This window comes from Carcharodon carcharias, chromosome 14 (genome assembly GCF_017639515.1).
Source record: "Carcharodon carcharias isolate sCarCar2 chromosome 14, sCarCar2.pri, whole genome shotgun sequence".
Taxonomy (NCBI): Eukaryota; Metazoa; Chordata; class Chondrichthyes; order Lamniformes; family Lamnidae; genus Carcharodon; species Carcharodon carcharias.
This window is the reverse complement of record NC_054480.1, coordinates 39,595,312-39,608,290: the sequence shown is the minus strand read 5'-3', so window position 1 is coordinate 39,608,290 and position 12,979 is coordinate 39,595,312. Positions and strand designations below refer to the sequence as shown.

Here is a 12,979-nt window from a genome sequence, read left to right as displayed (position 1 = left end):
AGTCAGATCTTTGTTGACCGACGCAGACACGATAGGCCAAGTGACCTCCTTTTGTGCTGTAAGTGTCCATGAGTCTAGGTCAAACATGGACAAGGAAACCTCCTGCTGATTACCACTTACCACTGTCCCTCAGCTGATGAATCAGTATCCTCCATATTAAACACCATTTGGAGGAAGCACTGAGGATGGCAAGGGCATAGAATGTACTCTGGGTGGGAGGCTTCAATGTCCATCACCAAGAGTGGCATGGTAGCACCACTAATGACCGAGTTGGCCGAGTCCTAAGGACGTAGCTGCTAGACTGGGTCTGCGGCAGGTGGTGAGGGAACCAACAAGAGGGAAAAACATATTTGACCTCGTCCTCACCAACCTGCCTGCCGTAGATGCTTCTGCCCATGACAATCTCAGTAGGAGTGATGTTCTCACAGTTGTTGTGGAGAAAAAGTACTGCCTTCACATTGAGGATACCCTCCATCGTGTTGTGTGGCACTACCACCGTGCTAAATGGGATAGATTTTAAACAGATCTAGCAACTAAAGGCTGGGCATCCATGAGGCGCTATGGGCCATCAGCAGCAGCAGAATTGTATTCAAACACAATCTGCAATCTCACAGCCTGGCATATCCCCCAGTCTACCATTACCATCAAGCCAGGGGATCAATCTTAGTTCAATGAAGAGTGCAGGAGGGCATGCCAGGAGCAGTACCAGGCATACCTAACAATGAGGTGCCAACCTGGTGAAGCTATAACACAGGACTACTTGCATGCCAACAGCACAATCAGCAAGTGATAGACAGAGCTAAGTGATCCCACAACCAATGGATCAGATCTGCTGTCCTGCCACATCCAGTCATAAATGGTGGTTGACAATTAAACAACTCACTGGAGGACGAGGCTCCACAAATATCCCCATCCTCAATGACAGAGGAGCCCAGCACATCAGTGCAAAAGATAAGGCTGAAGCATTTGCTACAATCTTCAACCAGAAGTGCCGAATGGATGATCCACCTTGGCCTCCTCAGAGGTCCACAGCATCACAGATGCCTGTCTTCAGCCAATTCGATTCAAGAAATGGCTGAAGGCACTGGATACTGCAAAGGCTATGCATCCTGACAACATTCCAGCAATAGTACTGAAGACTTGTGCTTTAGAACTTGCCGCACCCCTAGCCAAGCTGTTCTAGTACACCTACAAAATTGGCGTCTACCTGGCTATGTGGAAAACTGCCCAGGTATGTTCTGTACACAAAAAGCAGGACAAATTCAACCCAGCCAATTACCGCCCCATCAGTCTATTCTCGATCATCAGTAAAGTAATTGAAGGGGTCATCAACAGTGCTATCAAGCTGTGCTTGTTTAGCAATAGCCTGCTCACTGATGCCCAGTTTGGGTTCCACCAGGGCCACTCATTACAGCCTTGGTTCAAACATGGGCAAAAGAGCTGAACTCCAGAGGTGAGGTGAAAGTGACTGCCTTTGACATCAAGGCTGCATTTGGCTAGGTGTGGCATCAATGAGCCCAAGCAAAACTGGAGTCAATGGAAAGCAGGAGGAAAACTCTCCACTGGTTGGAGTCATACCTAGCACAAAGGAAGATGGTTCTTTGTTGTTGGAGGTCAGTCATCTCAGCTCCAGGACATCACTGCAGGAGTTTTTCAGGGTAATATCCTTGGTCCAACCATCTTCAGCTGCTTCATCAATGACCTTTCTTCCATCATAAGGTCAGAAGTGGGGATGTTCACTGATGATTGCATAATGTTCAGCACTATTCGCGACTCCTCAGATGCTGAAGCAGTCCATGTCCAAATGTGGCAAAACCTGGACAATATCCAGGCTTGGGCTGATAAGTGGCAAGTAACATTTGCATGACACAAGTGTCAGGGAATGACCATCTCCAACAAGAGAGAATCTAACCATCGCTTCTTGACTTTCAATGGCATTACCATCACTCGACACCCCCCCTACTATCAACATTCTGGGGTTACCATTGACCAGAAACTGAACTGGACTAGCCATAAAATACTGTGGCTACACGAGCAGGTCAGAGGCTAGGAATCCTGTGATGAGCAACTCACCTCCTGACTCACCAAAGCCTGTCCATCATCTACAAGACACAAGTCAGGAATGTGATGGAATACTCCCCACTTGGGTGAGTGCAGCTCCCATAACACTCAAGAAGCTTGACACTATCCAAAACAAAGCAGCCCGCTTGACTGGCACCACATTCGCAAACATTCACTCCCTGCACCACCGACACACAGTAGCAGCAGTGTGTACCATCTATGATATGCACTGCAGAAATTAACCAAAGTCCCTTAGACAGCACCTTCCAAACCCACGACCACTACGATCTAGAAGGACAAGGACAGCAGATAAATAGGAAGACCACCACCTGCAAGTTCCCCTCCAAGTCACTCACCATCCTGACTTGGAAATATATCACTTTTCCTTCAACGTCACTGGGTCAAAATCCTGGAATTCCCTCCCTAAGAGCACAGCGGGTGTACCTATGCTACATGGACTGCAGCAGTTGAAGGTGGCAGTCCACCACCACCTTCTCAAGAGCAACTAGGGATGGGCAATAAATGCTGGCCCAGCCAGCGAAGCCACATCCAGTGAATGAATTTTTTAAAATGAATTACTTTTATAATGCAGTCATGGTTGCTATGCATGCAAACACAGAAGTCAACTTGTGTACAGCAAGCTCAAGCAAATGACTGAATGATCAGATAGCCCATATTGTGCTGTTGCCTGAGGAAGAAAAATTTGCTAAAACACTGAAGAAGATCCTTCATTTCATGAAATTGTGTGACCTGTTCTTCTATCTCGACTTTTTAAAATCATTTACAGGATATGCGCGTCGCTGGCTAGGCCAGTATTTATTGCCCATCCCTAGTTACCCTTAAGAAGGTGGTGGTGAGCTGCCTTCTTGAACAGCTGCAGTTCCTGTGGTGCAGGTACACCCACAGTGCTGTTAGGGAGGGAGTTCCAGGATTTTAACCCAGCAACAGTGAAGGAACGGTGATACATTTCCAAATCAGGATGGTGTGTGGTTTGGAGGAGAACTTGCATGTGGTGGTGTTCCCATATATCTGCTGTCCTTCATGTGGTGGTGTTCTCATGTATCTGCTGCCCTTGTTCTTCTAGGTAGTAGTGGTTGTGGATTTGGAAGATGCTGCATAAGGAGCCTTAGTGAGTTTCTGCACTGCATTTTGTAGATGGTACACACTACTGCTACTATGTATTGGTGGTGGAGTGAGTGAATATTTGAGGATGTGGTGCCAATCAAGCGAGGTGCTTTGCACTGGATGGTGTCAAGCTTCTTGAGTGTTGCTGGAGCCGCAGTCATCCAGGCAAGTGCAGTATATTCCATCACACTCCTGACTTGTGCCTTGTAGATGGCAGACAGGTTTTGGGGAGACAGGAGGTCCATTATTTGCCACAGGATTCCTAGCCTCTGACCTGCTTTTGTAGCCATCATCTTTATATGGCTGGTCCAGTTCAGTTTTTGGTCAATGGTAACCCCCAGGAAGTTGATACGGGGGATTCAGCGATGGTAAAGTCCTTGAATGTCAAGGGGCGATGGTTAGATTCTCTCTTGTTGGAGATGGTCATTGCCTGGCACTTGTGTGACATGAATGTTACTTGCTGCTTGTTAGCCCAAGCCTGGATCTTGTCCAGGTCTTGTTGCATTTTGACATGTACTGCTTCAGTAACTGAGCAGTTGCGACTAGTGCTGAACATTGTGCAATCATCAGCTAACATCCCTACTTCTGGCCTTATGATGGAAGGAAGGTCATTGATGAAGCAGCTGAAGGTGTTTGGGCTTAGGACCTTGAGGAACTCCTGCAGTGATGTCCTGGAACTGAGATGATTGGTATCCAACAACCACAACTATCTTGTTTTGTGCTTGGTATGATGCTAATCAATGAAGAGTTTTCCCTCGATTCCCATCGACTCCAGTTTTGCCAGGGTTCCTTGATGCCACACTCAGTCAAATGTTGCCTTGATGTCAAGGGCAGTCGCTCTCACGTCACTTCTAGAGTTCTGCTCTTTTCTGCATGCTTGAACCAATACTGTAATGAGGTCAGGAGCTGAGTGACCTTGGCGGAACCCAAACTGAACGCCAGTGAGCATGTTATTGCTCAGCAACTGTAGCCTGATAGCACTGTTGATGACCCCTTCCATCACAAAATCCATCTACTCCTCCATGTCGAACACCACTTGGAGGAAGCAAGTACTCTAGTTGCGGAACTTCAACGTCCATCACCAACTGTAGCTCGGTAGCACCACTACAGACCGAGGTGGCCGAGTCCTAAAGGACATAGCTACCAGACTGGGTCTGTGGCAGGTGATGAGGAAACCAACAAGAGGGAAAAACATACTTGACCTCATCCTCACCAATCTGTCTGCCTCACATGCATCTGTCCATGACAGTATCGGTAGGAGTGCCCACTGCACAGTCCTTGTGGAGATGTTGAGGATACCCTGCATCATGTTGTGTGGCACTACCACCATGGTAAATGGAATAGATTCCGAACAGACATAGCAATTCAAGACTGGGCAACCTTGAGGTGCTGTGTGCCATCAGCAGCAGCAGAATTGTACTCAACCACAACCTGTAACCTCAAATTTACTTTGGAACTTCTATATAGAGCTGGAAGTATTTAAACTGTTCCTGAATAATTCATACATTGAACATCCCACACCTCAGGTCTGTAGTATGCAGTTGAGACTGTTTCAAGATGTACCATAATCGCTCATCTTTCAACAGTAATAACTATTTTATCCATTATGTTGATTCATTATATCTTGTCAGATTTTGTGACTTCATTCGCTCTCCACTGCAACATTTCCTAGCCCTAATTTGTCAATAACATTATGGTCATTCTGTGTTGTGCATTATGTGATAAAAGATGATTTTACTCACTGGTAGTCCTAAAGGCCCTGGTCGTCCTTGCACAGCTGATGAACAAGTGCATGCATGGACAGGAGGAGGGCATGCCAGTTCATCTCTCTAAAACCAGGAAAACACTTCAATTACTACAATTTATAGAGCATATGTGAAACAGAGAGATGGTGACCCCAAAATAGAAAACAATCAACAGTGTTGAGAATGAAGTGGCAACGGAATTGCTATCAATCTTCTTTACTGAATTTACTTCAATATTCATTTTATATGTTTTTTATCTGACACACGTACATCATACTCTAAGGAGCACATATAGTGCAGACCCAGAGCAATAAGAAGCCAGTCTCACTTTGACTTGCTGCCTGAAAATTAGTAGCATCTTCTCATCTGCAAAATTCTCTCAGCAAAGCAGTGAATATGATTGATCTAAGTCTGTGTTTACTTAACAACAGAGATACTTTGTGCTTTTGGAGAAACACAGATAAATTACAGTAGTAGAATAATACATTGAGCATTATGTGGCATACTCTTGTCCTTATTATCAACTGACTACAGTAAGAATGGATGTATTAACCTCAGTGTTGGCTCATTAGGTCAGTTGGTTAGAGTGTACAGCTAATAATGCTAAAGCTGTGGATTCAATCTCTGACCAGTGTGGCTGTGTTACTTATCGTCATTTGTTATCACCAGTTTATGTTACCGCATCCACTTTATCTCCACAATAGTCATCTCAGGCTTAAATTAGATCACTAGCTTTCTCTTCAGTGAAATTTGAAGAAATGTATAAATGCTTTAACTAAATCACCATGGATATTATTGATCAGGCTAGGTTGAACAAAGGAGTTAAATGAAGCTAGGCATTAATTATAAAAAATTGTGACTTTACAAGGTCATTTTCTAATTGTATCTTATCCCTCTGGGCCAATTGTACACGTCAAATAGCAATGACATAACTTGACTCAGTCAGTGGCAATTTTGCCTTGGTCAGACAGCAATGGGTTCAACATAAGCATATAATTCAAGCTGATGTTCTGGTGAAGGACTGAAAGAATGCTACATCATTGGAGGTATTACCTTTCAGATGAGATATTAAATAGAGGCCCTGTTCTAATACACATAGAAGATTCTATGGCAGCATTCAAAAGCAAGCAGTTTTTCCAATGTCCAATTAACAATTCTTCCTCAACCAACTTCAACCAGTCATTTTCTTGTTGTGGGGCTTTAGTGCTGGCAATTGCTTGTCATGTTTCCCTATGTCACATATTAAGTATTTGCATGCTAGTATGCCATGGCTTAACTTCAAGGCCTCACTTTATTAATTTGACAATAAACTTACCAATGCAGGTAGATCACAGCAGTTGTCCATGTCAGCCCAGGAAGTATTACAAACCATTGCAAAAGCCTTCAACTGAAACTAAGGAAACAATTAAACAGAATTAAAAATATGAACAAAATAAAACACATCAAAGAAATGAAAAGGTCTGATCATTAATCACTTACTGGTACTGAACCATTGCTGGGTCCCCTGCTTTTTACTAGTTTTCCAAGCATCTCAAATCCTTTTGTGGAGATTTTACCAACAACATTAATGAACTTCTCTCCAATCTTCTTGCAGTCAATATAAAGCTTGACACTTGTCCTACTCACTGTTAAATGGACCTAAAGAGACAGGAAAGACCAGTTTTAGATTAGTATTATTTGTAATTAATATTCTATTCATCATAAGGTGAAGAGACATTGAGAACAATCTTTTGACGCTTGTAACCACATAACATATTGCAAATAGAAGTGCAGGACTGGAAACAACTCTGTGGTTTAATCTGGCCAGTTCCAAAGAATAATATCTTTCAGTTGTTTAGTTTTCAAATATCTCACCTTGAACTTTTTTGCACAATTTTTCTCTGCTGCATCTTTAGTTCACCAAGTTGGTAAACCAGAGGTTCGCTGTGTCCCTGAGGGCCGGCGGCATTCAGCACTACCGCAGCGAAACTCATTGCACAATGTGGGGGGTGGGGGAGAGAGAGAAAACTTGCAAGAAAAACCTTCACCGTTTCCCCCCCCTCAATATCTTTGTTTTTATTCGCAACCACCGAAGTAAACATTCATGCACTGAGAGGAAATAAAAAAAGTTGTTAAACCAAAATGACCTGTGCACCTTCCTTCTTCTAAGCACCTGCCTGTGTCCTTTGTCCTAGAGCGTGTGGCATTCTTGAACATTTTATCAGGATTAAATTTATCTATTCCTCAAGAGTCTTGAGTATCTCCCCACGCCTTCTCTTCTACAAATAAAACACTTCCAACTCTCCACAAACCAAATCAGTTCGATTTGTGTATTCTGCACAACCTACAATGCTTGGCTATTCTGGCTGTAGTGACCAGCACTGAAAGGGTAACCATGCCAATGCTTTGTATACATTCATTATCACCTCCTGCAATTTATGCTCTCTCCCTTCAAGGATACATCCCAGGATGCAGTTAGGTTTCCTCACTATTGCTGCACACTGCACTACTGGTAACAGTAAACTATCCAGCAAAACTCCCATGTTCCTTGTCTGTGGTCTATCCTGTTGCCTAGAATTATTTAGTTTATATTCCCACATTTATTTCTCTTTCATTGTCTTGTCACCTTATATTTACCCAATTTGGTGCCTTGGCTTCATTTAACATCCTTAGGCTCACCTAAGGCAAATGAAATGTTGGTGTTTATTTCAAAAAGAATAAATAATGTAGGTGCAGACTCAATGGGCTGAAAGGCCACTTCTGCACTGTGATTCTGATTCTGATTCTGAATATAAAAGTAGGAAAGTTTTACTGCAGCTGTACAGGGCCTTGGTGAGACCACATCTGGAGCACTGTGTGTCGTTTTGGCCTCCTTATTTAAAAATTATATAATTGCTTTAGAAGCAGTTTGGAGAAGGCTCACTGGACTCATTCCTGGAATGAAGGGCTTATCTTATGAAGAAAGGTTGAACGGGTTAAGCCTATACCCATTGGAGTTTCGGAGAATGAGAGGTGATCTTATTGAAACCTATAAGTCCCTGAGGGGACTTGAAAGGGTGAATACTCGGAGGACGTTCCCTCATGTGGGGGAGACTAGAACCAGGGAATATAGTTCAAAAATGAGAGGTTCCCCTTTTAAGACAGAGATGAGAATTTGTTTTCTCCCAAAGAGTCCCAGAAAGTAGTGGAGGCTGGGTCATTGAATTTATTCAAGGCAAAGTTAGATAGATTTTTGATAAATAAGGGAGTCAAGGGTTATGAAGGGCAGACAGGAAAGTGGAGCTGAGACCATAACCAGATCAGCCATGATCTTACTGAATGGTGGAGCAGGCTTGAAGGGTCACTTGACCTACTCCTGCTCCTACGTTTCTGATGTCCCTAACTTACCTCCTAGCCTCCAGAAATTCATAATGGGGAAGCTGCCTATTCTGTCTGTACAGGGAGGAATTATTCCTTTAGTATATTTCCTATTTCTTGGTCACCTACTGTTATGTCACCTTGGGAATCTTTCAATGACCCCAACACTTTATTATCTGTTTGACATATCATTTAGTTTTCCCTGTTATTTGTTGTAAGATGTATGTAGTTCTGTAGGTCGCATGAAGAGGTTCTGAGACTTGTATAGTTTAACAGTAAGTGCTTACTAACTACTAATAATTATATACATATATACTGCATAAGCTCTAAGCTAGGAGCTGTCTCCATGCTTGCCTCTACATGTCTCTGTCCAGTACAAGATTGCCCTTTAAATTTGGATCATGTGTCCCTTTATATCACAGCATGGGCAGTACTGTACCCAATTTCACATTAATCCTTTCTATGCCAGACCCTTATAGTACACCTCCCCCAAGTCTTTATCCAATGTATTTACAATGCATTCCTGTTTACCCAACATATTTACATTACTTCTACTACCTCTTCTCCCCCAACTCAAGTCTCTGTGTTTACAGGTTCAGCTGGTCTAGAGGCTTTTTAATTCTTCCAGATATGGTCTTCACAAGAGTTGGAGGAGTGGTAGACTCTGTTGTGCTGGGTAAACGTTGATGAACAGGAGATGGTTTTGGATGTGGTTTTTCTGGCGTTTGGTCATCTTCTTCAATTTTTCTCCAATGTATAGTGGAAAGAGCACCTCGAGGGATGAGAAGCCTCCTTCTCTTTCTCCTGATCATACCTTCTGGAGCACTGACAAGATATGATTCGTGGCTGGTCATCATCTCTCCGGACATTAACACCCTTGCTATCAAGGTCCTTAATCCAGACTCTGTTGTCCTTGCATAGATGTGGAAGTGTCTGGTGCGGTACCATTTGTTGTAGGTGGAAGCCTGCTTCTCCCTGCAGACTGCTCTCTGCTCTGGATGTTTTGTTAATCCTGGCTGGTAATCCTGGGATTAGTTTCTTTGGCAGGATTGGGAGCTGTGTGCGGAGTTTTCTGCCCATCAGGAGTTCAGGAGAAGCTAAGTCGCATTGTAGTGAGGTGGACCTGTAGGTTAACAGTGCTGTTGGGAAGTCACATTCTTCCTCAGGAGAGGTTTTATGGTGCAGACCCCTCTTTCTGCTTCACTGTTCGACTGTGGGTAAACTAGGGAGCTGGAAGCAGTAAGTGATGGCAAATTGGGTGAAGTATTCATCTGCAAATTGTGGACCGTTATCCAACATCATCTCACCCTGGGTGCCTTGGCTTGTGAACATCTCCTTCAATGCTCTCATCACTGCCTCTGTAAATGTTATGTACAATTGCTTCACCTCAATCCATTGGGAGAAGTAGTCCACAACAATGAGGAAGAATCTGCCATTGAAGATGAATAAATTAATGCCAAACCGCTCCCATGGCCTGGCTGGGTGCTGTGCGGGGATAAGGGGCTCCCTTTGGTCCTGCTTGAGTAGCGCATACACCTGGCAGGTGGCTATCATGTCCTCAATTCCCTTGAAATGCTTGGCCAGCACACTGGAGATTGGGCCCTTGCCCTGCATTTGGTAATGCCTTGGTGTCACTGGTGTACTTTTTTGGAGGACCTCCAGCCGCAGGGAGGCTGGAATGACCAGCTGTTCACTCTATACCAGCAGATCATCGATGATGGTAGAGTGCTTCTGCCGTTCAAACCAAGTCTTCATGGTACTACTGCTCGGTCTCTGCTGTGGCCACCCTTGTTGACAGTAATGGCAGATGCGGGCACATTCCTCATCTCACATTTGTTCCTGGCAGATTTTCTGGAGTTTTCCTTTGGTAGCTCGCAGGTGTCTCCTCACCAATTGGGAGTAGGATTCGAGCTCCTCGATCAAATTGACATCATGTTTCGTTGGAAGATCCACTGTGGCCCTGGAAAGTGTGTCCGCCATTGTTTGTTTATTCCCCTGACTATATACCGTCTTATATGCGAGCCTCATGCTGTGTAGACAGAATCTCTGTATTACAAGGATATCTTTGCCAGCTATTTCTCATCTAGCAGTGAGACCAGTGACTTATGGCCCATTTCAATAGTGACCTTTAGTCCAATAACGTATTCTGAAAACTGCTCGCACGCCCACATGGTTGTGAGAGCTTCTTCTTCGATCATGGTATATCTTGTCTCTGTATCCTAAAGCTCTCTGGATGCATAATACACTAGCCGGCGACATCTGTCCAGTTGTTCCTGAAATAAGACAGTTCTGAGACTTGTGGACAAAGCATCTGCTGCTTTGGTGGTGGGTAGTAATGGGTCATAGTGGGCCAGGGTGTCAGCTGAGAGTAGCATCGCTTTGATGCAACCAAATACTTGCTCTTGGTGCGTGACCCAGAACCATGCCTGGTCTGTCTTGATAGAAGGTGCTGTAGGGGCTCTATGACCTGTGCCAGATTGGGTGAAAATTTTGTCAACTGGTTCACAATAGCTAGGAATCTCTGGAGGTCCGGAATCGAGGATGGGGTTGGGAATTTGCTGGCAGCTTTTGTTTTCTGTGGGTCTGCTGTGATGCCTTTGTTGCTGATGTGTCTGAAGAACCAAATAGAGGTCTTGGAGAATTCATATTTCTCATTCAGTGTCAGTGCTGCTTCCTGCAAGCGTTCGAGGACCATTGTGAGCTTTCTGTCATGCTGTCTTGTTGTGCCATAGACCAAAGCATCATCCATACGGCAAATGACACCCTCCAAGCTTTGCAAAATAGCCGACATCGTGAGTTGAAAGATTTCCAGTGCTGAGGTGATTCCGAGCAGTAAGCAGTTGAAAGCAGAATCTGTAAAAGGGGCTGATGAATGTGGTCAGCAATCTGGACTTTATGTCTGGTGGAAGTTGCCAAAAGCGACTGTTGGCATTGAGCTTTGAAAACACTTGGCTTTTAGAGGGCTTGGCCAGGCAGTCGTCCATCAAAGACATTAGCATTTATTGAGCTGTGCTGAGTCGACACAGATACGCTTGGACCCATCTGGTTTTGGGACTGAGACTATCCTGGAACATCATTCAGTTGGCTGAGTGATGGGGGGAAATGACACCCATTTTGGCCATTTTGTCCAGCTGTTGCTGCAATTGCTTCATGAGTGGATGGGATATTTTTGTGGCGTGAATAGGCACATGGGCTTAGCATCCTCCCTCGGTGTAACCCTGTATGTAGTCCTCAGCTGCTCCAATTTGGTACCCAGGCCCTTGCTGGTTGACCTTGTCAATTTTCTGCAGGAGGTTGAGGTCGACACATGCTTTTCAGCTTAAAAGAGAACATTCTTGGTTGTGGACGACGAACAGGGTCTCTTGAATTCTTTTGACTTTGTACCTGAGTATCGTCTGCAGAGTACTTCCCAGCAGGAGTCTAATGTGACCTGCACTGTACAGCTGTGTTGTGGGTGGCATCAGCCATTGGGTCACCATGGTTCCTTGTCCAAGAGAACTATAACACTGGCTCCCATGTCCAGTTCAAAGGTTGTGAGATGACCATTAACCGAGATATCCGCATTCCAAAACTAAAATCCCTGACCTTTGACCTCACCCAAGAAGCATGGTTGTGTTTCCTCTCAGTGTGGTGCCTCAACCTTGTGAATCATCTTGGGTTCATCTGTATGTCTGGTAATGTTAGCTTTGCAAAGCTGCCCAAATTGTCCTTCGTGGTTGCAACTGAAACTCTGTGCTGAGACTGCCGTCCATTGATCATGCCTGTGTGGTTGCTGGCTCCACAGCACAGGCATGGTCACATGCCCTCTAGTGGTTGGTTAAGGTTTTGCTTCCTGGCCTTGAATGTCCATGCTCCTCTGCTGTTTTACTAGCTGGACATTGGGGGTTGCTCTGTACCATGGCTTGCTTTTGCCCCTCAAGATGGATCTGTGCTGTGAATGGATTTCAGCCTGCCTGAAAATCTGAATGGCCTTTTAAGGGTCAAATCTTCCTTAGCTTGAAGCATGTCAGAGAGTGCATCTTTCACCACTCTGACAACAATCCTGTCCCTGATTAGCTCTGATTTCGGCTCAACGTAATCTCAGCGTTCAGCCATTCTGTACAGCTCACTAATGAAGGAGTCAACAGGTTCTTCTGACTGTTGGACACATTTGTTAAACTTTGCTCTGTCCAGGGTCTTGTTACTGCTCAGATTAAAATATGAGCCAAATGATTTTAAAACTTCATCAAATTTTGCTGAGGATTCATTGATTCCTTTACTAGCTATTATATCATTGGCTATGGGACTTACCAAATAAAGCAATGCATTAACCTAAACAGCTGCTGTCTTATTGTCTAGCCTGAAGCAACCATGTACCTAAGGAATTTATTTTTCCAAAGTCCCCAATTTTGTGACTGGTCTTGGCCTTGGATGAGTCCAAACTGATCTGGTAAAGTAGTTTCTTGATCCATGATTATTTAAAATTAAAAGTGTGTATAGCTTCAAATGCTGTTAGGAAACCCAAGATGGCGCCACCATATGCTTCTTCACAATGAGGTTTCCCACGCTTGCTGGTTTTGGCAGGCTCCCACAGTAATGGCATTCTCGATTTCTGTATTTTAAATTTTTCAGTTGTGACTCCCTCAATCGACTTTTTTAAGTCTTCCCTGCAATATCTAGGTATTTTCAGGTCGTGAAACTGTCGATTCCCAGCTTTTGGTGGGTCTTTTAAG

General features: G+C 44.2%; 1 protein-coding gene across 3 annotated transcripts in view; it reads right to left on the bottom strand.

The window, feature by feature from the left end:
* LOC121287184 (collagen alpha-1(XIV) chain-like) overlaps positions 1-12,979 on the bottom strand; it is a 209,657-nt gene that overhangs the window by 32,009 nt on the left and 164,669 nt on the right. For all 3 annotated transcript variants that reach the window (XR_005945154.1, XM_041204812.1, XM_041204811.1), the window contains exons 34-36: positions 6,411-6,569; positions 6,247-6,324; positions 4,929-5,015 (exon numbers count right to left, since the gene is read on the bottom strand). Coding sequence is in view for 2 of the 3 variants with exons in the window: in XM_041204812.1 (XP_041060746.1) it covers positions 4,929-5,015; positions 6,247-6,324; positions 6,411-6,569 (324 nt within the window). In the remaining variant the exon portion in view is untranslated. The remainder of the gene's footprint in view (positions 1-4,928; positions 5,016-6,246; positions 6,325-6,410; positions 6,570-12,979) is intronic.